This window comes from Mytilus californianus, unplaced genomic scaffold (genome assembly GCF_021869535.1).
Source record: "Mytilus californianus isolate M0D057914Y unplaced genomic scaffold, xbMytCali1.0.p SCAF_12, whole genome shotgun sequence".
Lineage (NCBI taxonomy): Eukaryota > Metazoa > Mollusca > Bivalvia > Mytilida > Mytilidae > Mytilus > Mytilus californianus.
Window position 1 is genome coordinate 21,998,335 of NW_026262604.1, and position 27,957 is coordinate 22,026,291.

The window sequence follows — 27,957 nt, forward strand, 5'->3', positions numbered from 1 at the left end:
TATTTACCCGGTGTAGGTCTTTAAGTTGAGGTTCAATTTACTAAAAGTTAATCTGGCATGACTAATTAGATACGCCCTCTTAAAATCAGGGGGTCCGAAATAGGATCGGGAAAACACCCAGCAAAATACCATAATTTACAATTTTAGAATTTTTTTGATTCAACGTACTTTTGGTTGCTTTAATATCTCCGGTCAATAATCAAACGGTATTTTAGTGGAAATACTAACCTGTCTCGAACCGGGAGATGTTGGCTGCAATAGGAATTTATTTATAAAAAAGTTCATATATCTCATTTACTTATAGTGGCCGTTATTGATTGTAAATGCATGACGTTTTGTTTTTGACATTCGTCTACCGTGGAAAAAAAAGAGGAGAAGGGCTAATAGTTTTATGCTGCGTTCACACGTAATTCGAATTCGATTCGCATTAACTAATTCGAATTAGTTTAATTCGCATTCGAAACGTTTTACGTCCGAACGTATATTCTAATTCGAATTGCAATGCGCGTCAAATTCGCTTAACTGTCTGAACGACGTTACCTTTTTTAAAATTCGTATTAACAAAAACGTATTTGTAATGAGAATTGGCTAATGCGAATTAGCCAATTCGAATCAATTCGAATAAAAAAAGAAGAGTGTGTGAACGCGATTAGCGAATTCGATTCACATTCGATTTAAATCAACGTGTGAACGAGGCATAACTTACGACTTCGACCATGGTTCAACTGTATTCTATTACGGCATACGTTTACCTCAATCGAACGCTCTGCCTTATTGTAAATAGTACCACTCTAAAATTGTAATCATTTGCTTCAGGTTGATCCACTCGTCGTGAATATGCATAACATATTTGCCACTGTACATTAATGGAGCAATTAATTTATCAGCTTCATTTAGTGATGTATAATCATTTGTCTTCAGTTGATAATTGTCTCTAACAGTTTTCCTAATTTTATATATTTCAATTTTATTTACATTTGCATTTTTAAGCGTAAATCTTAGCATTTCCTTCATCATTTTTCTCTTTGCATTTAATCTTTTTTTTTAACATTAAAAAACGTTGTCGTAGTACACATCAGGGGTTACATTGTATCCTTTCCAGCAAAACTAATAGGAGAGGGGATCAGAACAGAAAAACAATCTTCATTGAGTGGCAATAACTCTTATATTGAAGCGTACAATGACGACTGTCTCGTCTAGGTGACAACATTTGCTGTTTAAAGTTTATTTATATCTCAGACTGGTATAATAGTTGACATAAAAGCAAATGGATAAAAAAAAATGTTGACATTAATTTATATAAGGATTCAACTTATTTTGAGCGTTTCATTTTTTTTTTTTTTAGATAATGTCTTGCTAATCGGTTTTGTTAAATGTTTTTCATCTACAATTGTCCAGGCGGAAACCTAGTTGAAATAGAACAAAAGAATCGAAGCTCTTTGTTAGAGAAGGCGATAAATGATTACTTTAATGTTTACTGTAGTAACACAAATTTTAAAAGTTAATAGAAACAAATAAAATGACAGTTTTTTGCTAAATTACGAAATATTTTATCATAAAAACACAATTTGCATAAGTTTTCAATTTATCTATTACATAATTAAGCAGAACAATTAGATATCAAGTCGACGACATGGGTGTCTATTAAGTTGGATCCAAAAAATGCATAACCTCCGATTTTTCAAAAAAATTTACCACGGACGGAGAACATATCAATCTATTTGTTCCTTAATTTTCGTTTCTGCCCTTCCATTATGTGACTCATGAAAAAATTCCCAAAAATGGGTAACAATTGCATCGAAAAGACAAAATCGAGTGCACCTTTTTATGTTAGGGCGTGTTTGAGTTGAATATTTTGTCTTGAAAACGTAAAAAGCAAAAGTATTTGATACATCATCTCGCTTCAGATTCTATCATTTTTATATATCAAGGCTACAGGTTGACTTTATAACATCGAAAATTCACAGTAGTAAAAAAATGAAATATATAGGTCAAGTGAAATACCTTTCTAATGAATCACAAAAACAGAGTAGGTGTGTTCGAATAGCAAATTTTTACTAAAAGTACTTGACGACAGACTTTTAAGTTGGATCTTAAAAATGCATATCTTCGAAAAAACTTCATTTTTTGTGTGTGATATCTAGGGTTTATAGTCTTCAACGACTGAAAATTTTTAGTCTGCCCTTCCACGAAATATTGAATTAGAATTTTTTTAAATGTTTATGAATTTTCGAAAATTCCACCTGACAACCGATCAGACAATAGTTTTAAGTTGACTGAATGCAGACAATTACATTAACTGATACTCATTAGCTAGTAGATACATTTGTCTTTTAAAATACAACTGGCATATAAGGATCGTAATGGTGCTATGCGGATAAATTTATCGGTTTTCAAGAGCTAAATTGGCAGCGCGTCATCCCTACAATGGCTTCCATTTTTACAATTGTAAAAATGAACTGGCGTAATGGGGAGATAATTTTGACGAAGTTGAATCCTGACTGTGTCCTTGCAAAAGTGGCAAAAAAATGTGTTAAAATCAGCCATGCGACTTATTTGAAAAGATTAAGCCGATCTTTCTTGTTGTTTACACATTTCAATCATTCAACTCGTGCGTAGATCGTATTTCCCTCTTATGTTTTTAACGTATAGATAGCGTGAAATTCCCACTACACCAGTCATCGGAAATACATTCCTATTTCGATCAGACAAAGCTGCGGATTTATATATCCGATAAGCCAAACGAACGCACCCAAGGGTATACTGTGGGACGGGAGAGGTCCAGACATGTCAATATCTCTATACCCAAGTGAATCATTTTGTTTTGAATAAAGGGATATAAAGGTATACATTAAAGCGACAGCAATCCAAAGACGCAGACAAATCAAAACATTAAGATTCAACATTCAGATTTTATAGAAAGATGCGTATACAGAATAAAAAGCTCAAACCCGCTCCATGACAAAATAATAGTTATACGAGGGATTACGGAGTTAATTCAATAATATTTACCGTTAAAGGTATCCCAACAATCACAAGAAGTGTTTGGTTGAAAAATTTCACCTGCCCAATTTTAATTTTGATCGGTGAAAATTTAAGAAGTTGTACTATAAACCAGGACTGGACTGGGTTGCAAAAACGTCTATTTAGTTAATAGACAATTAACTTTAATAGACGTCTGTGCAACCCAGTCCTGGCATCATAGAGTAAGAGCACAGACTGGTCGGCTCAGAGTCGGAAATGTGTCCGGGTCGGGTGACTTTTCTTACTGCGAACTATCTTGTAAAATTACACGTTAAAAAAAACCGACTCAGCGTGTCAGTCTAGTAAAAAGCGGGGTTAATACTCATAATCATATTAACATGTTATCGTCCTGAATATTCATTTTATTTGCCGCTGGTCGTCATCCATTATCATCATTTATTTACCGTTATATTATACAGTGAAGTGTTTTTCTTCTACAGGTGTTTAGCGTTGAAATACCAAATACCAATTTTAACGTCTTTGTTTTGCCCGGTCGGGATTCGAACAAACGACCTCCTGCTCTCGAGGCGAACACCCTCACACGAGACCAACCAGGAGAGCGGTAGTACAGAATATCATACCAAAAAAAAATCAAGTACAATAAACAAAACAGTTTCACAGAATTCTCACAGTTACTAAAGCGAGCTAAAAGTATCTAACATAAATTGGATGCGTGTAATGATATTTCAAACTACACGTAAACATCGATGATCGACTTCAGAGAAGATTTCATGGATCAACGCTCTCGGCAAATTAAAAACTCTTGCACCATTTATTTGAGTGGTCCGAATGTGGCCAGCTGTTGCAAGTCTAAATTTTTGTCCTTATTCAATATACCCTCATTTTCCAGTGGCATTTTAAAGTTTCACGTCCAACCTCACTGTTGACCTCCTATTGCACGACCTACCTATTGTATTTAAATCTATTTGTTATAGTGATGAACATGCATGAAATATTTGCCACTGGACGTAAAGTAATCAAAAATCAATCAACTTCATAAATTGTTCCATGTACCTAGCACACAAAGACAAGATCTTGTAAAATGCTATAATGTACAATTTTATGTTTTTTGGGGTTTTTTTTTTCTTCAATTTATTACATTACTGACTGCTTATAAAAGTTTTATATACTTTTTACTATGCTTCTTATTTAATGTTTTAATACTATTTATAACATATGATTTTTTGTCAGGCAAGGATAAAACTAAGAAAGATAAAGTTTTTTTTTCAGGTGTTTTTGCTTCATTTAGACAAGAAAAGGGAATAACGGACGACTAGCATAAAAGAGTTTGTTTTCATATAATACATTGAACTTGCGAAAATATCTCAACTCAACACGTTTTGATCTGACCAGTGAAATCTTGTTGATGCTATATATGTTACAATTAGGTTTTTTAATACGATTTTATTCAATGAAGTTTGCATGCATAGTTTTTATTTAAAAAAACAAACAAAACAAGCAAGATCTATTAATTAATTGGACTGAACAGACAACACTAATTATTTTGCATTCGCATGTAACGTAGTGTTGGCAAATTACAGAATCAAAAACAAAATGAACATTTACCGGATGAATATTGTGAAGGGCCTTATACATCTTGGTCTGTTCGATTAGAAATTCTGAAGCAAGCAGTTTAAAAAGTTAATTGTTGGAAGAATTTACTTACTGTTTTCTAAGATCTGGTCTTTACGAATCTATTTCATGATTACTGACAGATTAAAAACATCAAATATATATAACAAGACGTTGTTGTGCAGAATATTCATTGGTCAGTTATAAATGAGGTCTGTATAGGGTTTTGATTGCCTCATTTATTAAATAAGAAATCGTTATTTCGAAAAGTTGGATTCAAAAATATGAATTTACCCCCTAAGTTTGTAAAACTATCATTTGGTGTTGTTTTAATGCTAACAAATTTATAATGAATAAATAATTAAATGATGTACTGCCATTTAATCGGTCCGTTTCCATTGCAATTTGGTAACTGTTAATTGTACATATCAGTCTGAGTACTGTTTAACTATCAATTAAGTTGAACATCTTTAGACTCGTCCAATTCAGGGGAATTAGGTTTCTGCATGTGCTTTTTGTGTACTTTTCTTATGTTTTTGACGGTTTGTAAGTCAGTAAAAGTTCAATGATTAAGTTAATATTGACATTAAAAGACCTCCTCACAAAAAGGGCTGTTCAAATCCCCTCGCCCTTCGGGCTCGGGGATCTGAACATCCCTTTTTGTTCGGAGGTCTTTTAATATCAATATTAACTTATCATTGAACTTTTACTATTACTAAGATTACACCTACATGTATATATAACATTATCTAAGTTCAACTTCCAAGTCAGTTGCGTCATTTACAATATATTATAATATGTATTTATCAAAATACATGTACACACAAAATAATGAACAAATTTATTGTGACTAGGTCATTTTCTAAGGTTTTTTTACCCTGCTTAACAAAAATTGATATATTCCAATACTTTTGCTAAGGAACAAATATCAATAAAATCAAAACGGGGATTATTAAACTTATCTTTCTACAGAAATGACTTTGGAAGACTAGCTGATGTTGTTTAATTGGTTAACGGGGAGTTTCGTTATTCTTGAAAAATGTGTTGACGGACAGATGGAAACCCTTTTGTGATTCTTAAAGAATGAAACAGAGATAGATTACGAAACACCAAACTTGATCATGACGGAAGTCCATACATTTTGTTGTGTATTTCCACCGCTGTCCTATGTTAGGGGAGGGTTAAGCGCTGTGGCAACATGGGTAACCCAACCACATTATATTTGTTCTTGTTTTAAATCAAGAGCCTGTTTTCCAGAGGCTGAAGTCAGTTGGTGTCTGTCATTTTTAAATTTTGGGGATTGCATTTTCATAATTCAGGCCGTTTTTTTTTCGTTTGCATTGTTTCCAATTTTGTCATGTTTGGACATTTTATGGCTGATTATACAGTATATGTTTTGCTCATTGTTAAAGCCGTACATTGACCTATAATTATTTAAATCAACGTCATTTGGACTTCAGTGGATAGTTGTCACAATAGCAACCATACCACGTCTTCTTATTTCAGTACGACTTTGTATTGTCGAAACAACAAAATTACTTTGAACACTGTAGAAGATTATGTCTTCCTGCATTTTTTAAGACGCTCTTGAGAGAAATAATCTACGAAGTTCAAACCCTGATATAAAAGTGTAGAACAGCATGTGGTAACTTTCTTCGAGTTTAAAATGCTATCAATAATTGCGAGCTTTGTTTTGTGCGAAACTGTACCAGGTTATCAAAAAAGTGTTTAATGCTAAAAATTAGTTTATCTTCTGAAATTATTTTTACTAATATTTATCGTCCTGTCTACTTCTGAACCCTAAGCTTACTTATTTGTGTCATTTGATTACTGCTCTGTTATTCGTATAACTGTGATAAATCTAAAGTTCCTCTTTTCCTTGATTTTGACATTGCGACTTTTCACCTTATTTTTACTTGAATGAGCAAAACTGCGATGGCATATTTGAAGCAGACTTACTACCCTTCCAGATCACCTGAGTTCACACGGTTTTCGATACTCAAACTTCAGTTTTCTGTGAAATGTTTTGTTATTGTTATTCGCTTTGGTCATTTTTTTTTGTCATGGTGTTGTCTGTTTTTTATTGGTATTGTGATTTATATTGCTCCTTGGTGTTTTCTTTCTCTTTTAAGAATATATCTTGAGCAGTATAAACTTTAAGTCGACAAAAGGGGCTGTCGGATCTTACTTTAATGTGCAAACATTGGTTTACAGTTTAAACCCCAAACAAGTGAAAGATGAATACCATCAATTAAATACTTTTTTCTATTTTTGAAAATATTCATGTATTGTTTTCACTAACGATAACGATAGAAACATTTTTTTCCGCGTCTTTGATATAATGTTTTCGGGCAATTGTTTTTATTTCTACTGCCTAACGAGCTCTAAAATTTCTAATTGTAATTCTTTATTGGCGGTTGCAACTTTTCCTATAACAACGACTTGTTCGCATTTGCGATGTTTGAGGATTGAACATACAGTGCAACATGATTTAGATTGATCTACGCAACAAATCTTAACAAATTGTCACAACTAATCGACCCAGAGTTAGCTAATCTTATTTGTTTTTTTTTTCAGAATTCTATCCTTTAAAGACACATTAAACTTACTTCGATATGGCGAATCTTTTGGAATGTCTCCAGACAAATACTGCAACAGGTCGTCTTTTTCTTCTCCGATATTTAATGACTATGTCGCCATTTTGTCACATTTAACTTTCGTATTCACTTCCCGCATAATCGATAAAGTTATTTATACGTTATCTTTATAATGTTTATTTATTGTTTATTTTCAACTTTTCCATACTAGTCGAGAAATCTTATCTGGGAAATAGGCCTTATCCAGAGAGTATTTCCCTGTGTCCGTAACAATAATATTATTATTTAAATAAAAGAGTACTATAATTGTTGTTTTTTTGTAATAATAATAAAAAAAAACGTATGATTTTTTTTGTCTCGCCTTGACGGAGTCAAAAAGCGAGACATAGGTATGCTGTTTCCGGCGTCGGCATCAACAATGTATTAGTTTGTGATTAGGTCTAGTTCATGGTGAACCACTAGCGGTAGGTCAATGATATTTGGTATGCAGTTGTATTAGCATTGGCACATCTCATTACCATGGAGATTATTTGGCCCCACCCCCTCAGTCAAGGTCTATTGACTTTGAAACTTTGCTTAGTTTACATGTATTAGTTTGTGATTAGATCAGTTTATGGGGAACCACTAGTGGTAGGTCAATGATATTTGGTATGCAGTTGTATTAGCATTGGCACATCTCATTACCACGGAAATTATGTCGCCCCACCCCCTCAGTCAAGGTCTATTGACTTTGAAACTTTGCTTAGTTTACATGTATTAGTTTGTGATTAGGTCAGTTTATGGGGAACCACTAGTGGTAGGTCAATGATATTTGGTATGCAGTTGTATTAGCATTGGCACATCTCATTACCACGGAAATTATTTGGCCCCATCCCCTCAGTCAAGGTCTATTGACTTTAAAACTTTGCTTAGTTTACATGTATTAGTTTGTGATTAGGTCAGTTTATGGGGAACCACTAGTGGTAGGTCAATGATATTTGGTATGCAGTTGTATAAGCATTGGTATATTTCATTTCCATGGAGATTATTTGGCCCCGCCCCCTCAGTCATGGTCTATTGACTTTAAAACTTTTGCTTAGTTTACATGTATTAGTTTGTGATTAGGTCAGTTTGAGGGGAACCGTTAGTGGTAGGTCAATGATAATTGGTATGCAGTTGTAGAAGCATTAGCACATCTTATTTCCATTGAGAATATTTGGTCCTTACTTCTCAGTCATGGTCTATTGACTTTGAAACTTTTGTTAAGTTTACATGTATTAGTTTGTGATTAGGTCAGTTTAAGATGAACCACTAATGTTAAGTCAATGATATTCGGGCATTTGCAAGTTTCATTTCCATGGAGATTATATAACCCCACCCCCTAATTATGGTTCATTGACTTTGAAACTTTTACATTGTTTACAAGTTAATGTTTGTGTTAAGGTTTGTTTAAAGGGAACGACTTATGAAAAGTCAATGGTACTTGGTTTGCAGTTGTATTAGCATTGGCACATCTCATTTCCATGGAGACTGTTTAGCCCTGTACATTCAGTCATGGTTCATTGACTTTGAATATTTGCATAACTTACATGGTAAAGTATTGTAATTTTAATTTCAACATTTGCATTATCAAAATAACAATTAGGCGAAACATATCTCTGTGTTAACAGTTTATTTATAACATGTATTACACAATTGTATACGTAAAAATAAACTTTGAATTGTATGAATTATAGACTGTGGATTACTTACCCAAAAATCAGAATAATGGTCGAAATAAAGGGAAAAAATTCTTACTGATAAAAATGAATATGAAACAAATATAAAATATCTATGAATAGCTCTAGATACAAAAATATGCATCTCATTTTACATAAGCCATTGTTGATTTTATTATTTCCATACGTCTATTATGGGAGTGATCTTTTCCTCAGAGTAGTCAATTTTTTTAGATAGTCTCGCTGCAAAAAATGCATTTTTTTTCTTTCATCACAAGAAAGAGCCCATAATACAGAAAAATATATATACATTAAGTTTTCGTATTCAATATTTTAACAGCATTTGAGTGTCCATGTTGGGCAGTTGGAAACGACAAATTCAACACGAGCTTTTGTGTATTACTAGTAATGCGTTTTTCTGTAAATTTACTTTTATAAAATGCGGAATTATTCTGAACACTACGGTATTTCGACTCCAGGCATAAATAGCTTTAGTCGTTTTTGGAACTTTGTAGTTTCCAATGCTCTTAGGCTTAATTCAACTTTGTATTCCGGTTGGCAGTGCAATTGGGTCAATATATCTTATGCACCTTAAAGTGAGGTACTCAAACTATAAATAGAAATAAAAAAAACTGTATGCAGTGAAATTAGACATGATGCTATTTTTGATAATTGACCGAGCTTAACCATTTGTGTGTGCTTTTTTGAAGAGCTGAAGACTGTACAATAAAGATGTAAAAATTTTCGAGTTATTAAATGTTTGTACAAAACTGAATTTCCATAGAATTTAACTGTGTGAAAATAAGGACTTTTCAATTGCTGAAGCGGCATAACGTGAGACATTTCGGGGTTGCCAAATTTGTGAAATATTAATCTCACTTCGTACCCCGAAAATTTAACCACATGTGTGAAAATATCTCAGCTTCGAAACGAGCCAGAGGAATGGAAGAAAATGATAATATTGTCGCCTACGGGAAATTAATTGTGCATTTTGACCCAATTGTTTTGATTCTTTCAACAGGCATATAACGGACCGGTAAAAAAGTTGTTGAAGCGGTTGTTTAACGTTCAGACAGTATGGAACTCTCTCAACAAAAGCATTGGATTTAATGGCTAACTTTTTACCGGACGTGATTTCGTATCATTACATTCTGCCCAACCAACCGGTCACCTCAGCATCAGTCTTGTTGTCGGATGTTGATAATTTTTCACAGTCAACCTCGGATATAACTTAAGAGATGTTGGTTATAAGTCTGTCAGACAACAATCCTACGACCAAAAATGACACAAATATCAACACAACATCATTGAATAATAAAAGAATAATGTTTGGAAAGTATGTCGCTTACACTATCTTATCAAAATATCTTTGAAATGAACTTACGATTGAAGGATGAATAGCATGGAAATGGTTAGCATGGGTGCACATGGATCTTATATCGTTCAGCGTTCATTGATATCTAACTGATTGCATTCGAATGTTTGCCTGTTTATATAGATATTATTATTTTGAATATTCTAAATAATTTGATTGGTTCATAAAGATTCACATGTTCTGCTGTATTTTCTAGGCTCAAAACGTCAGTTAAAAAGTGATATTGCACAGTTATTTTTAAATATCTAAAAATTAAACAAGCAGTCAAATAAACTTCAGTGGTTGTCGTTTGCTGCTGTGTATCATATTTGTTTTTCGTTCATCATTTTGTACATAGATTAGGCCGTTAGTTTTTTCGTTTGAATTGTTTTACATTTGTAATTTCGGGGTCTTTTATAGATGACTATGCGGTATGGGTTTTGCTCATTGTTGAAGGCCGTACGGTGACTTATAGTTGTTAATTTCTGTGTCATTTGGTCTCTTGTGGAGAATTGTCTCATAAGCAATCATGCCACATCTTTTTATATTCAGCTCTATTTCCAGGGTATTGACAATAATAATGTATTAATTGTAGCATATTTTTTAAGTCGATATGAGGTTATACCGACCTAAAGAAGTAATTCGACCTTGAACTTCGTCCTCAGTTAATATACTTCTTTCGGGAAAATGTATCCTTGTATAGACCTCTAACAAAAGCTATAATTGTATAATTGTATAATGCGCTTATAAGACTTAATATAAATTGAAATGCATAAATACATTTACCTGTTTCTGTTAACAGGGGTTCATGGGTGTGATTGCCTCCGTGGTCTCGTGATAGCATACTCGCCTCGAGGACGGGAGTTCATGGGTTCAATTCCTGACCAGATCAAACCAAAGATTTGAAATTGGTATTTGTTGCTTTACAGTTAAGCAAGCAGTAATTAAGACCTAAGACCTTCATGACCTAAGACTGGTCGGCTCTGATATGCATGTTATATTTGCCTCGGACTTTAAAACCAATCCATCCATTCGTGAAAGTTGTTTTCTTGATTTAAGACTTTATATCACGTCCAATCATGGTTTGTTACTACGTGTTAGTCGTTTTAACGTAGATAAGGTATTTCTATTGATAACTAGGATTTGATAAATAAAGAAATTCACCATTCAAATATCTTTTTAGCTGAATAAAACCTTATGTATTCCAACTGGGGCCTCATTAGTTTATCTACAGCATCACTAGCCTGCCCACACTAAGGTTGTGAGCTTGAAAGCCGCTTTCGCCACCGATCTTAATTGACTAAGATTGCCAGTTTTTTTCGCTGACAGTCGGTGGTTCGTTCAACAATACAAACTGGCCGCAACGTTCAAGCATAGGGTGCTGAATGATGTGTTAAACATGAACGATAAATAGATCTGTCTTCAAAGTCTTGGGTGGATTTTAGGGCCAAGGACGTTTACGCTTTTTTACCTATAACACGAAAGATCATTTTCGCTTCAAACAATATGGACATTTGTGCTTTAAACTTTGATACACCTGAACTACATTGACCGGACCTTTTCGCTTTTTACTTATGATAGTTTACCTGTACTCTTAACCAAATTTATCAAAGTTTAGGATAGAGCTTCACACGTTCTTTTAAATTGTCCGTACAAACCAGAGAAATTCCTTTTTATTAGGTAATATCAGAAAATAATATTTAGGTAAACGATAGAGAAAAACGAAATGTTAATGGATGGAACATTTAAATTTTGCCCTAAATTCTTCAAACAACTTTTTATTTTTGTGACCATTCTATTGCATGGAAAGTCCAGAGATCTGTATCATCATTGTTTATCTACGCTTGTTTCAATACGTGAAGACCAAAATTTTGATGTTTAATGACCTGCTGTTCACAAATGACACAAAAGAAGGAACATGCTTTCGAGGAGAAGGGTTGTTGCAATCAAAATCAAAAGTTTAAAAGGACAGATAACACTAATGCTCAAAGTAAAAGCCAATTTTAATTAAAAATATTCAAAACAGAAAACAAAAGGATTGAGAAATATGAACCCAAACTAAAATCCGAGAATGAATTAAGGTCAGATGCGAAGCAGACGTCATGTGTAATATTTAAAACTGAAATTGAAAAATATCGCGACTATACATGTACAGCCTCCCTATTGTATAACCTTGCGAACCCAGCATTAATTTGATTTAAATCGACATATGTGCGCGTGATGCTTTATAAATGATAAATTTAGACTACATGATATCAACTTCCAAACGAAGGTTCGAAGTCATTCCAAGGTCAATGTCTTCTTTAGTCACGTCCGCAAATATTTATGTTTTTGTATTAAGGGAAAACAAATAAAATGATTTCCTTTGCACAGTTTGTATCTTGGTATTTTTAATATCCTCAAATCTATCATACATAATTGTTAGTAAATGCCCTGGTTTTATTAGTTGAGTTGACTCTAAACGGCCGGGCATTGTTGATATAACACATGGAGCTTTCAGTACTTAATGAAAATATTGTTAAAAGAAACAACGTACACAAAGTCTGAAAAATCTGAATTATTCTGATATATATATGCAAGTGAAATAATATGCATTTCCCACTGGACCCATAGCAAGCAACAATTAATAAAATTCAGAAAACAAATAAAAAGAACAAAAAAGACACAGTTGAAAATTTAAAGTCTTCGATCATGTAGATATTGATGACAGTAAATTTGTAAAAATCGTTAAAAGAATTATAAACCAAAAATACTAAATTTCCAACATAACTGGACAACGTTGTCTACATTGAGCATTGTACTTTAATGTTTGTTAATAAAAACAGTTTGCATTTGCATGGATGGTGATGCATGCAATGATATATCGGCTTACCCAGTCGACACACCAGGTCGACGCTCATTTAAAGTTCATCAATTCCGTCTGTTTTTGTTTGTTACCTTGAATAGACTATTTTCATATTACCGACTTTTGACTCCAGATTATATAATTTGTCGACTGGTTACCTTGGACATCATGGTACCAAGTCAGGTAAGAGCAAGCTAAAGAAGTAAAACCAAGCGTTCAATCGGTACAATTTTGGGGGAAAATTACCTGCTTAACATTTTTTTTTCACTACAAAATCATCGGAAAACAATAAACTTTCCCCTCAAATTACACCGATTATATGTTTGTTTTTACTTATTTTGGTTGCTCTTACTTGACCGAGTACCATGATGTCCAAGGTAACCAGTCGATAAATTATATAATCCGGAGTCAAAAGTCGGTAATATGAAAATAGTCTATTGTTATTCTACTGTTGTGCAACCCTGCAAAACGATCAGCTTTGGGATGTTAAGTGCATATTACGCTTACATTTTAATTATATATTGTTCTAGATCTTATAGTCGAAAGTGCGTATAGTTTATCGATTTTCTGAACTCGATTTTCTGAACTCGAATTTGAAATGTAAACATGAAAAAAATATTCATCTCATTTACATCTTTAGGCTATCATAAATATTTATCCTATATCATTCGTTGTTAAGACTTTGACTACTTGGTATTTCTAACGATATTTTAATAAAAGTAAAATGAGGAAACAACCTACCTGCTTACATATTTTTTTTAAAAATAGATTTGGACCAATTGAAATCATGCAGTTCTTAACGATATTTAAAATAAAGTCAGTTATCGTCAACCGAGGAAACAATCAGTCTGTATACATATTATATAATAACATATTTTTTATAAAGCTTAAGATTGTAACCAAATATAAAAGACAACAAGTGGGTCATCATCCTTTCAAGTCACGTTCGCAAGTAGTAAATTTGTATGAATGAAACGTGAAACTAATCAAAGCGTTCATTATAAATTAATATCCATTTTTTTTATTTCCTTACGCATATACAACGTCTTAAATTAAGTAATTTGAACTTGAGTTAGAATTAAGCTTTAGCAATGTCAACGTAACGCAACGAAAGTGGTGGTTTTGAGTTTATGACGTTTAAGCTTTATGGACAGCTCTATCGTTGATTTAAATTTGATAAGACTAAAGATGCAAAACTGAGAATCAAAATTCATAAGTCATAGAGAAACCGCCAAATGGCATAAAACGAGAAACGACGAAAAGACACACATCAGTCGACAAAACATTACATAAAATGAATGACTGAGCAACACGAACAGGGGTGATATAAGGTGATCAAGAATGGTAAGCATATCCTGCTCAATATATGGCACCAGTCGTATTGCTCATTGTAATTTATCAAGTTTGCTGCTTAGTTTCATTCTGTGATGTCATCAAAGAAGGAGAAAGCTATCTAAAACGATACAAGTTGTCCAGAAAGCTTTAGTCATAAGAATCCAGAGTAACGAAATGGTAGTCCAGACTACTTTAGAATGCAACTGTCAAGACGTAGAACGGCAATACAAGTAATTTTTCTTTGGTGTATTATATTGTATTTCATTGGATTGTTATGTCGTACATTTACTCTATATCATTACTCGTAACGGTAAAAACCACTAAAGGAACGGAGTTATTCATTTTCAATATGAACAATGACAGTTTCTGTCGTATTTATTAAATCTAAACACATATATACAATATATATGCAATGTTTCAACATTTTCGTTCAACTTCCAGGCTCCCCCTATATATATGCACTTATTTGAAAATAGCTAGGGTTTATATTATATTGACAACATTGTGTGTAAGGCAATCTTGAATCGTAAAATTTCTAGTAAAATCATATGTTTAAATCATTTGTAAAAGATTTTTTTTTTAATCAAACATTGTCGTCAATAAAAGCTTAATAAATGTTAACTTAACTATCTCTGCAATAACAACTATCCCGGAAGTAATAGAAGTGACTAAGAATTTATTACTATTTTGTTTGAAACTTATAACCCATTGGTCTACTGTTCCAATGACTTCACTTGGAATTATTCTAATAAGTTCTCCAGATTGTGAAATTTGATGTATGTTGTTTGAACCTCTTGAACAAACGTAGATATCCACGAGAATCAACATCAATTCCTCTCGGCTTTGACAACTTTTGGTTTTTGTAAGTAAAATTAATTGAATCCTCTGCAAAATACGACATACTTTCCGATCCGTCTACAAAAGCATATTTGTTGCTTTCAAATGCATAAATATGATTTAAGTTTTTCCGCTTTTGTTTGTTTATTTAATTTTATCACCGTTTATTACATTTAATCAAACAATATTACTGTTACAAGGAGCAATAAATTAGATATTGTACACCATAAACTGGAAATAAAAGTTTGATTTGTCTTTCGATGATCATTGTATGTATATTTACCAAAATAATTTGATTATTTCCTCGACATGAAACCGCTGACGTTATGTCACAAAATTTTGATACCATAAGGCCAACTATCAAACTCAAGATTGCACTGCAATAATCCATCTTTAGGAGTTTTTTTTCTTTTATCGTTAGTTATCAAAATATATTCTTTAGTAAACATTCTACTCACTGAACTTTTACAGTTATCTCCTGCGCCAAGATTTAAGAGTTTGTAAACTTTCCCAGTATCAAAATCGGGTTTATTCGAATCGGAACTGAATCAGCTGAAAAAGGCCATGACGACTCCGACTGAATTTTTTGCTTTTTCTTGAACATTTTCTTCGACATTATTTCGTTCAAAATCGAATATACTATCATCGTTGTTTGTTATTGCATCGTTTGAAGAAACACATAGTGACTCTTTGTGGGATAAAGAGTAGTAAAAAAGTCACCAATTCATACTGTCTTCAATCTGTACAATAAATATCTCGTTATATAATGGTTGCTTCTAATGAGAGTATCAGAGCCGCATTTTTGTAACTATTTATTCGTTAATGGTCTCACGATGCATCTTGAATAATGAAAAGCTCACAAACGGCAAATAAAAAACACCAAAGGGTAGTTCGTTAGAGGTCGTTTAAATAATCTCCTGTTGGTCTCCTGGTTTTAAAGAATGATTTTGTTAGTTTTTTTCCCACATCAGCTAGACAACTTGACACACTATTAAGCTATACGGCTATTTTTGAAGGAAGTATTTTGATCTTTAGATGTCTTTTTGTTAGTTAGATCATATTGTCTGGTTCACGTAAAGACATATCTCTTTTTATTCATATAATACAAGATAAAACCAATCGCACAATTATTTACCAAGATGGTGTCGAAAATGATAAGGATAGCAACGAGGATGATGATGGATTCATGATAAAATTATATAATTTCAGCAACAACAACTTTCCCGGATGAGAGTGAAGTTACCAAGAATTTATTGCTGTTTTGTTTGAACCTTATAAACCATGGCGCCACTGTCCCTAGGTCTTCACATGGGATTTTTCTCATCAGTTCCCCTGAAGTTGAAATTTGATGTATATTGTTTGAACCATAAAAACAAACATAAAGGTTTCCACGGAAATCTACATCAATACCTCTTGGAAAATACAACTTTTGGCTTTTGTAAGTAAATCTAATTGATCCATTTTCTGAGCAAGACACACATTTCGATCCGTCGGCATAGACATAGCTGTTGCTTTCATATGCACAAATATAATAAGTTTGACCACTTGTTTTTGTTTTCTTTATTTTCACACCGCTTGTTGCATTTGACCAAACAATACTGTTTTCACATGCCATAATGAATTGGTCATTTACATCTAAATATCGCAAACCACAAACATCATGTGAAAGCTGAATTTTTCGTTTCATGGTCATTGTGTGTATATCCATCAAACGTATTTCTTTTGAATTTGGAAATGACACTGCTATATCATCATCTCGAAATTTCGTGATATCATACGGTTCACTGTTCAACTGAACATCGCAGAGAAATGTACCAGTATGATTAAACTTCAGGATTTTTTTCGTGTTGGTATTACTTAAGAGAATTGATTCTTTGATAAATATTCCACTCACTGCAAGACCATTGTTATCTCCTGCCTTCAGAGTAAATAGCGATTTCACCTTCCCAGTACGAAATTTAACTTCCTTTGGTTTTGAATAAGAGTTTGTAAAAGAAGTACAATGCAACTTCGACTGAGTATTCTGTTTTGGATTGAAAGGTTTAATCTTACCGAAATATTGTATGTTTAAATTTTCCACGTCAAGGTCTCGTTGAAAATAAGTTGAACATCCACTAACGTCTGGAATTGTATCTATTAAAGAACCATGCATCGACTTCGACTGGACACTTTCTTTTGAATTAACAATTCTAACTTCACCAAGAGTTCTAACGTGTTCTTGAAACTTTTCAAGTCCGCTGTTCTTTTTGAAAATCAATGACCTTTTATCAATGTTTGATGTGGTATTTTTTATTTCAGATTCAATTTTTTCTTTCTTTGGAACTAGCTTGTTGAACTCAATCAAACATTGAATCTCTGATCCATCATTGACACTTGTACTCAAAATATTGTACCAGTTATCAACGGTAGACTTTAAGCTGGACATTTCAATCATCCTGTCAGTAAGTTCTGTAACTATGCCCTTCTTTTTGCTGAACAACTCCTCTTTTGCAGCTTTTTCCACTTTGTTGACGTGTTCGATTAGATCTCTCTTCAAATTTTCAATTTCTGAAAAAATGTCTTCCCCCATAATTTCAACGGCACACACATATTTCTGTGTGTCTTGAATCGATTTATCAAGCAAAGTTTTCCACTGCATCATCACCTCCAAAAATTCAGTCGTCTGCTTTGCTTCTTTAATACCAGCTGCCGCTTCTCCTAATTCTACCACCTTTTCACATTTGCGATGTTTGACGGTTGCGCATACAGTGCAACAATGTATACCATGATCTACACAAAAAATCTCGACAAATTTATTTGAATGGACATCACATGTAATCAACCCGGAAAAGGATGCAGTCGTGTCTCTTTGTGTCTCTTGTAATGTTAGAATTTTATGGTTTGCGGACACTTTAAACTTACGGTGACAGTTCTCACACATAGAACAAAGTGCCTCCTGACAGACAGTACACCATGACACTGCGTTCTGATTTACATTGCTCAATTCGCATGCGTTGGATAATTTTTCTAGTTTTTGTATCGCTTGTCGATCAATCATCGATATAATTAAATGATTGGTTGAAAGCTCATCTACCCAACATTCAAGATTGATAGAACGTTCTCCAACTGACACCAGACTTCGACAAACAGGACATTTGAAACTTATAATGTTTTCCTTATCAACAGATGACTGAATGTATGTATGAATACATACCTTACAGAACGTATGTAGACATGGTAAACATTTTGGAGTTTTGAACGTCTCTAGACATATACTGCAAGTCAACAGTTCATCTTCTTCATTAATCACATTTAAATACCCAGTCGCCATTTTGTCACATTTAAACTTCCTGGATGAATGATATACCTAGTTATATATATATGTGTCATATTAATATATCATGTGTGTGTCAAATTATTTTAAACTTTTCAATTCTGGTAACGTGATCTTATCTAATTTTTATTCGCATCGCTCCTTTTTTCGGCTTATTCTTTATATTATTTTCGAAAACTCCCAATCAAGCAATGAATAAATGCAAAATTAGGCATAACTCTGAATATAAAGATTGAATATAAGAAATAATCAAATCAAAGAGGTTTTCATTATGCGGGTAGAAATGATGTATCCCAAGCCATATGACTATTGACCACCGGCGCTAGGGTACAGGATTTCGATATTGTTTTTCATTGTTTCCACTGGATATTAAATATCCTATATTTATATCACATACTTATCACAACTATAATTGTCTGACCTTGTGTTGGGATTTGTACAATGAACATAAACCTAACATGAACAACAAATAGTTTTACTCTACTTGACTATAACGGTGCCCAACAAGCGATTAGACGAATGACGAAAAAATTATTGACGATTGACGTTAAAACCTTTTGATAGAACTAGACCTTATGCAAAGTTTTCTCTTTCTCGTATCAGTAATACAATAACATGTATTTGATTATAAAGGATGTTCGATGCTCTGTTTCAAAATAACAAGTTTTTTAAAAGACCGTTTTAAATCAATGTAGGTATATAACAGAATTTGATTGAAAGGTTCGTCTCAAGAAAAGAAAATGTAAAACATTTTGGATGATTTGTCATCTGGGTTATGATCTGGTATATATTATAACAAAATTATTATGCGACAAATTCGCGGGTAGAACACATTATTTTTCCAAGAATATCGATTAAAAATGGGAAACATGTAAAATGGTAATATAACTACGAGGAGGAGAGTCGTAGTGAACTGACTTAATAATTGGATCAATATCTCTAATTCGCCTCAAATTGAGGAACACAACTATAAATAGAAATGAAAAAAGCCTCCATGCAATGATAAAAAAATATGATGCTATTTTTAATAATTGACGGAGCTTAACCATTTATGCGTTTTAAATAGATAAAATTCAGTATAATAAAGATGTAAAAAGTTTGAAGCTATTTTAATGTTTTTAAAGAACTGAATTTCAAAAGATTTTAACTGTGTCAAAATAGGGTCTTTTAACATACTAAATCCGCATCACAGGGACTTTTGGGGTTTCCCAATTTGTAAAAACAAATTTCACTTCGTTCACCGAAAAATTCAACAACATTTGTGAAAATCTCTCAGGGTCGAAACGAGCCATCATACATTGTTCATATCCAAGTTTACGATATTGACAGCGGAAAGAAAGAAAAGGCTATCATTGTCGCCAACCTAAAATTAATTGCCCATACATGGATTATGCCAGGCATCGGGTTAAACGCGAGAAAGAAGACGTAGTTACTCTTTCCGAATGGATTAAGGCTGTGAGGTCGTTGCTACAAATCCGAATTAAGAAACTGAATGGGTCTAATAACAATGCTACATCAATCTTTAAAGACCCAAATGTTGTAAAACCTCCATGACAAATATGTTGTTGTCCCCGCAGATAAAGCCCCAAACAACATTGTTTTTGTGTGTAAATTACATTACATAAACTGCTTGATAAAGGAATTATGTATTGACAATTCACTTGGAAACTCAACATATACCCTCACGACACTTACTAAAGAGGAAATCCTGGATAATCATAGGTCTGTTCTATGCTCCTTTGGAATTTCAACCAAAGATGAAGAACTGGATCTTCCATCACTGTATTGGATAACTAAACTACATAAGTGTCCTTACAAACAACGGTTTATTGGACTTCCAAGTGCTCCACGAAACCTCTTTCTAAATTATTAACATCAATTTTATCAGAAATCAAAACAGGGCTTCAAATTTATTGTGAAGCTACCTATTCTAGAGGTGGCGTGAATCAGATGTGGATACTAAAAAATTCCAAAGATCTTTTAGAGTACATACAATCTAAGACTCTTTCATCTTGCAATAGTATTAAAACATTTGATTTTTCTACACTTTACACAAGTATTCCCCATTCCAAACTAAAAGACAATTTGAAAGAGTTGATCCTGCTTTGCTCCATATAAAAGAATGGCCGAATTAGATACAAGTATCTTGTCTTAGGGAGGGATAAATTCTACATTTAAAAAAATTATTCTGATTCAAACAAAACATTTAAGAAAAAACTGACATGATGCTTGATTTTTTGATTGACAACTTATTTGTTACGTTTGGAGGACGTGTTTTTCAACAAACAATCGGTATTCCCATGGGAACCAACTGTGCCCCCTCTTCATGCCGACTTGTTCTTTATTCATATGAGGCTGACTTCATACAGGAACTCCGTAGGAAGTAAGAAAAGAAGTTAGCAATATCCTTTAACTTTACTTTCCGCTAGATAGATGATGTTCTATCACTAAATAATTCAAAATTTGGTGACTATGTTGAACGCATCTATCCCATCGAACTTGAGATAAAGGATACAACAGATACAGTTAAGTCTGCCTCATATCTTGACTTACATCTAGATATTGACAATCAGGGTCGGTTGAAAACAAAACTTTACGACAAAAGAGATGATTTCAGCTTCCCAATTGTGAACTTTCCATTTCGCATGTAGCAACATTCCTGCAGCGCCTGCATACGGAGTATATATCTCCCAGTTGATACGATATGCCAGGGCTTGTATTTCCTATCATGAATTCCTTGATAGAGGATTCTGCTCACAAGGAAGCTATTAATCCAAGAGTTCCAAGTGGTGAAGTTGGAATCATCCCTTCGTTATTTTTACGGACGCCATCACGAGCTGGTTGTCCGTTATGGAATATCCGTTTCACAGATGATAGCGGGTATGTTCCTAATGTCGTAACTTCAATCCCGTCCCCTTTTTCCCGAATGTGACCTACCGAATTAGACTTATTACCGGGTTTGTACTAACATGAGCAACACGACGGGTGCCACATGTGGAGCAGGATCTGCTTACCCTTCCGAAGCACCTGAGATTACCCCCAATTTTTGTTGGGGTTCGTGTTGCTCAGTCTTTTGTTTTCTATGTTATGTTTTGTGTACTATTGTTTGTCTGTTTGTCTTTTTCTCTTTTAGCCATGGCGTTGTCAGTTTATTTTCTTGTGAGTTTGAATGTCTCTTTGGTATTTTACGCCTCTCTTTTTTGACACATCTCAATGTATGTAAAATAAAATATATTTGTGCAATGCCAAAATATGAGTATCGACAGAATGCAGGACCGAAAAGGTAAATAGCTGTTTTGCAAAAACATTAAGTTATGTTCCAATTTATTGATAACAAAATCAAAAGTTTGTACCAATAAAAAACAATATTCAAAGATCTTATTACAGTGTTAAATTTATTAGTACACCTTTATTCAAAGGATTGATTACTTTACACGGCTGATTTTTATAATCATTTCAAAAACCTAACTACTGAAACCAGTCCTAATATAAGTGATGATTTTGATGCTGGTAATCAAGAGTGTTTGTATAACGAGCTTGATGCGCCTATTACTCCAGAAGTAGAGTGTAAAGTTTTGTTGAAGTTAAAATGTAACAAATCGCCTGGTATTGACAATTTGTTAAATGAGTATTTTCTACATTTTAAAGACATTCTCATGCCTTTAATTGTACAATTGTTAAATGTAATTTTTGAAACTGGATATTTGCCGAAACAGTGGTGTAAAGGAATACATATTCCCGTACATAAAAAAAATTGCTGTAAATGTTACTGATAATTATAGAGGTATTACACAAAGAAGTTGTTTCTGCAAACTTTTTACTACTATTATCAATGAAAGGCTCACATTGTGGGCTAACGAAAATGACATTTTAACTGATGCTCAGTTTGGGTTCAGACCCTGTCATGGTACAGCTGATGCTAGTTTTGCCTTACAATCAGTTATTTCTAAAACTTTATTGTTGTTTTATAGATTATAAAAGTGCTTTTGACAACTTGAATAGAAATGTTCTACATCATAAGCTTGCAAAATGTGGTATTATCGGTAAGCTATTTTCAGTTATAAAATCTGTATATGATAATTCTGTGAGCTGTGTAAAGTTTAAAGGTGAATTTTCTGACATTTTCTCTAGAAAAAGGAGTATTACAAGGGGAACCATTATCACCCATACTATTTCCAATGTTTTTAAATGATTTTGAAAATGAGTTTATTAATAGCTTATGTCTGCCAGTAGACATAAAAGAACTTTCATTGTTTTTATTGATGTATGCAGATGACACTGTTATATTTCCTGAGACTATTGATGGGTTGCAAAATATGTTGAATTCCCTACATAATTATTGTAAAAAGTGAAATCTTATTGTAAACACAAGTAAAACTAAGGTGGTTGTTTTCAGAAATGGTGGTAAATTAAGAAGCGATGAAGAATGGTTGTATAATGGCGAAATTATTGAAGTTGCTGATCATTATTTATATTTTGGTGTTATGTTGTATTACAATGGAAAGTTTAATCAAACTCAGTTAAATATTGTTGCCAAGGGAAGAAAATGTTTATCAATGCTGTATGCTAAAATATAACATATGTGTTTAAATGTACAAACAAAATTGTATTTAGTTGATGTTTATATTTCACCTGTTTTATTATATGGAAGTGAAATATGGGGGTTTTCATAATGCATCTGATATAGAAAAACTTCATATAGAATTCTGTAAAAATGTTTTGACTGTTAAGAAATCCACTGCTACTGCAATGGTTTATTCTGAGTTGGGAAGATTTACTTTATTGATATCTCGTAAAGTAAGAATAATAAAATATTGGATTCGTCTATTACGGACGAGAAATTGTATTCTTAGTGCGATATGTAATGACATGTATGATGAGTGTGAATCAGTAAATAAGTCATCATGGGTTAATAATGTTAAATGTATGTTACTTAGCTTAGGTTTTGGGCATGTATGGTATGCACAGAATGTTGTATCGAAGAAGTATTTTTAAAATTATTCAAAAAAAGGCTTATTGACCATTTTCTTCAGGAAAGAAATATTTTTTTTCGATTTGTCGTCAAAATGTACTATTTATAAACATCTTGTAGATAATTTTCAATTGCAGTTTTATTTGACAAAAAACTTATCACCACAATGTATTAGATTTCTAACTAAGTATAGACTTTGTTCACATAAGCTAAATATTGAATATGGTAGAGTCATAAAAAGAGCAAGAAATGAAAGACTATGTATTTTATGTAACCATGGTGATATCGAGGATGAATTTCATTTTATTTTAAAATGTCCAAAATATGACAATATAAGAAAATTGTATATTAAAAGGTATTATCATACAAATGCATCAGTTTTTAAATTAGTTCAGTTATTGTCAACAAAGAATGTATCGGAATTGCGTAATTTAAGAAAGATATAAGATTTTCAGGACAATCCTTTGAATGATTTATACTAAAGTGTTATTAACTGGCATGGCTGTTTCTGTATTATAGATTCGAGGTTAGCTGTATTGGACCCGAGACTCGAAGAGTCGAGGGCCAATACAGCTGATCGAGAATCTATAACAGGGTCAATACAGAAACAGCCAGTTCATAACACTTTTATAAAATGATTTTAATTCTTTTAATTAGAATAAACGAAGAAACTTACCGTGAAGAAGATACAGAAATTTCATATCTGAACTTGTCTTTTCGCATTCGCGTCCATGGATTTTGTGTCAACATTGTCAGATGTTCTCGTCAAAGTACTTAATATTATGCTATTACAATTCATTTTATCTAACAAATATAAAGAAGCTGGGAAGAATAAATCAGACAGTTGAACTATTCTTACTCTTGGATCGTCTGCGTTCTGATAACCCGAATAATTCAGTCCCTCCCCGTAATCGATCTCTCCTACTTGCGAGGGCCTGAATTCCTAACACGATAAAAACTCTTCACGAATCCTCGATTTTGATTGGTGCTCTGTAGAAGAGATGACCAATCAGCAATCAGCTTAATTTTATCTAATTCCGAATGATTGATTGAAGATTTTTCATTGTCTATTCATTCAGACGTTAATGAAGTAATCGTAGATCAGCGGAATATACCGTCTGAATTATTCGGGTTAGTGTCAATAATCGAAAGTCGTACTCGAAAAGGCTGTGAAATATTTCCGTTTCAAGACCTCAAGACGTTACAAAACACTGAAAAGGGCTGATTTGCTCATATCATTTAATAATATGTAGTCTTGCCTCCGATTGTATTTAAAATGTTTTGGTATGATATACATGTATATATTTATGATATACCTATAAGCTGTATTGCTTCTGGTTTGAAATAAACTATTAAACTATCTAAATTTACAGGCTCTATAAACTATATCACTGCCCACATGACAGAGGTATTGACTAAGATAGCGATACTGACTGAGCCGTAGTCGAGGTCATTATCGCTGTCGCAGCCAATACAACTGTCCTACGGGCAGTCCATGTATCACGATAATGACCAGTTTTCAATAACTATTATGTTTATTTCATTGAGGAACCATGTTTTTAAAGATTCTCTTAAATTCAAATTGTTCAAGGCAAACTCGAGTTATTGTACGATTTCTATAGGAAAGAGTGAAAACCAGTCATAGTGATAACTATGAGTCACTGCCATTCATTTAAGTGCATTTTTTCAGTATATGAATACAAAATAAATTTTCTATAATTCTATAATTAACGAATCGCGACTGCCGTTTTTTATAGGACATCACTCTAAACAGAGAAACCACGCCCCACTGGTCATTAACATGTAAAAGTCCGTTAACGACCGGTTTTTATGGTCCGTTTTTTCTGTTAAAGACCGATGGAATTTTTTACTGAAGAATAAAGAATGTCATGTGGCCCCTTGTTATCCCCAAAAAAAAGCTAATTCTTAACCGATATGAAAACAATAATTTTAACAACAACTTTGCCGGATGTGAAAGAAGTTACTAAGATTTTATTACTGTTTTGCTTAAACCTTATTTGTCCCTTGTCCCAAGGTCTTTACATAAAATTATTCTAATCAGATATCCTGATGGTAAAATTTGGTGTATACACTTGTTCTACTGGAAAAAAAAACCACAAATATTTCCATGGAAATCTCTCCCATTCCGATCGGACTGAACAACGTTTGGTGTTTGTAAGTAAATTTAGTTTCCGATATCATATTGCCCGCTGTAAAAAAAACTGAACTTTAAAATTTCTTCGTGTTCAAGTTACTTCGATAAATAAATTATTTAGTAAAAATGCTATTCATTGCCTAATCTTTGTTATGTCCTGAATCAAGGGTTGACAGAGTTTTCACCTTTATTTTTGCCAATATGGAAATGCATCAATGTTTGGAATTGCGCCTATTGAAGTGTAACATAGCGACTCCGTTTGTGCAGTATGTCGCTGATTTACAATAATTTCACTGAGACATTTTACAGTCTCTTGGAAGTTTTCTACGACACGGTTCCTTTCGAAACTAAAGGATCGTTCACCAATGTTCGATGTTGCATTTTTTATGTCAGATTCTTTTTTTTTCTTCTTTTGAACCAACTTGTTCAACTCAACCAAACACTGAATATCTGACCCATCAATGATGCACGCACTTAAAATCTTGTGCCATTTATCGACAGTAGACTTTAAACTGATCATTTCTGTTATTGCGTCTGCAAGTTCTATTACTATGCTCTTATTTTTTATGATCAACTCTTCATTCGCTGTTTTTTTCAAGATTGTTAACGGGTTCGATTAAATCTTTCTTCCACTTTTCAATTTCTGAAAATATAGTTTTCTCCATAATGTCAACGCTAGACACATTTTTCTGTGTGTCTTGAATTGATTTGTAAAGCAAAGTGTTCCACTGCATCATCACCTTAAAAAAAATTGGTCGTCTGCTTTGCCTCTTCTTCTATTACAACCACCTTTTCACGTTTACGATGTTTGACGGTTGCACATACAGTGCAACAAGGTTTACCATGATCTACACAAAAAATCTCGACAAATTTATCCGAATGGTATTCACATGTGGTCAACAGAGAAACATGAAATTCTGTCTCTTTGTTCTTCTTGCAACGTAATAATTTTATGGTTTTAAGACCCTCTAAATTTACGGTGACAGTTTTCACAGACAGAACAAAGTGCTTCCTGACAGACGGTATACCATGACACAGCTTTCTGCTTTGCATTGCTCAGTTTGCATGCGTTGCATAATTTTTCTAGTTTCTGTATCGCTTGTCGATCAATCATCGAAATAATCAAATGATTGTTTGAAAGTTCCTCTGCCCAATATTCAAGATTACTTGAAAGCTCTCCAACTGACATAGACACATGAAACCGATTTTAATGTTTTCCTTCGCATCAGATGACTCAATGTATGTATGAATACATAACTTGCAGAACGTATGAAGACATGGCAAATATTTAGGACTTTTAAATATCTCTAGACAAATACTGCAAGTTAACAGGTCGTCTTCTTCTTCGATCACATTTAATGACCATGTCGCCATTTTATCACTTTAAGACTTCCTGGATGAATGATAAATATATCTTTTTATATGTTATATCAATACATTCTTTTATGAGTTCAATCATGTGTTTATTCTAAACTTTTCCATTCTAGTTTTGTGATCTTCTCTATTTTTTATTTGCTTATTCGGTTTTTCGGCTTATATTTTTACTTTTTTGTTTTAGTGTTTTTTCGAAAACTCACAATCCTGCAATGAATATAAAAGGCAAAACATTGAATATAAAGATTAAAATTGGAAATGAACCAATGAAAGAGGTCTTTATAACATTAATTTGTGTTTTAATTGGGTCTTGTGTTGAATTTTTTAACCATTTGGTTTGTGATAAATGCTTCATCTCGTTTTTGTACCTATAGAAAGAAATCTACAATTCATGATGTTTCTTTCAAATGAATTAAAACGAATAGAGTAATACTTTTGTCACGCTAAATGCAAACAGACAAAGGATTTGACAATCAACTCTCTGATCAAGACAAAGGATTTGACAATCACCTCTCTGATCGAGACAAAGGATTAGACGATCACTTCTCAGACCGAGATAAAGGATTTGACGGTAACCTCTCTGACCGAGACAAAGGATTTGACGGTCACCTCTCTGACCGAGACAAAGGATTTGACGGTCACCTCTCTGACCGAGACAAAGGATTTGACGATCACCTCTCTGACCGATACAAAGGATTTGACGATCACCTCTCTGACCGAGAGAAAGGATTTGACGGTCATCTCTCTGACCGAAACAAAGGATTTGACGGTCATCTCTCTAACCGAGACAAGGGATTTGACGGTCATCTCTCTGACCGAGACAAAGGATTTGACGATCACATCTTTGACCGAGACAAAGGATTTGACGGTCATCTCTCTGAC

General features: G+C 33.3%; 2 protein-coding genes across 2 annotated transcripts; both read right to left on the minus strand.

Annotated features, from left to right (window-relative positions):
* LOC127722343 (uncharacterized) lies at nt 1-27,075 on the minus strand (the record flags this gene model as incomplete). The annotated part of the gene is given in 2 exon segments (XM_052229229.1): nt 1-111; nt 26,869-27,075. Coding segments are annotated over 2 exon segments (318 nt in total), but the record flags the coding sequence as incomplete, so codon positions are not given.
* On the minus strand, nt 15,084-21,711 carry LOC127721547 (E3 ubiquitin-protein ligase Midline-1-like). The gene is made up of 2 exons (XM_052228314.1): nt 21,675-21,711; nt 15,084-18,534 (listed from the first exon to the last, which is right to left on the minus strand). The coding sequence occupies exons 1-2, from the start codon at nt 21,709-21,711 to the stop codon at nt 16,457-16,459; spliced, it is 2,115 nt and encodes a 704-aa protein (XP_052084274.1). The 3' UTR covers nt 15,084-16,456.
* Nucleotides 27,076-27,957: the final 882 nt, after the last annotated feature.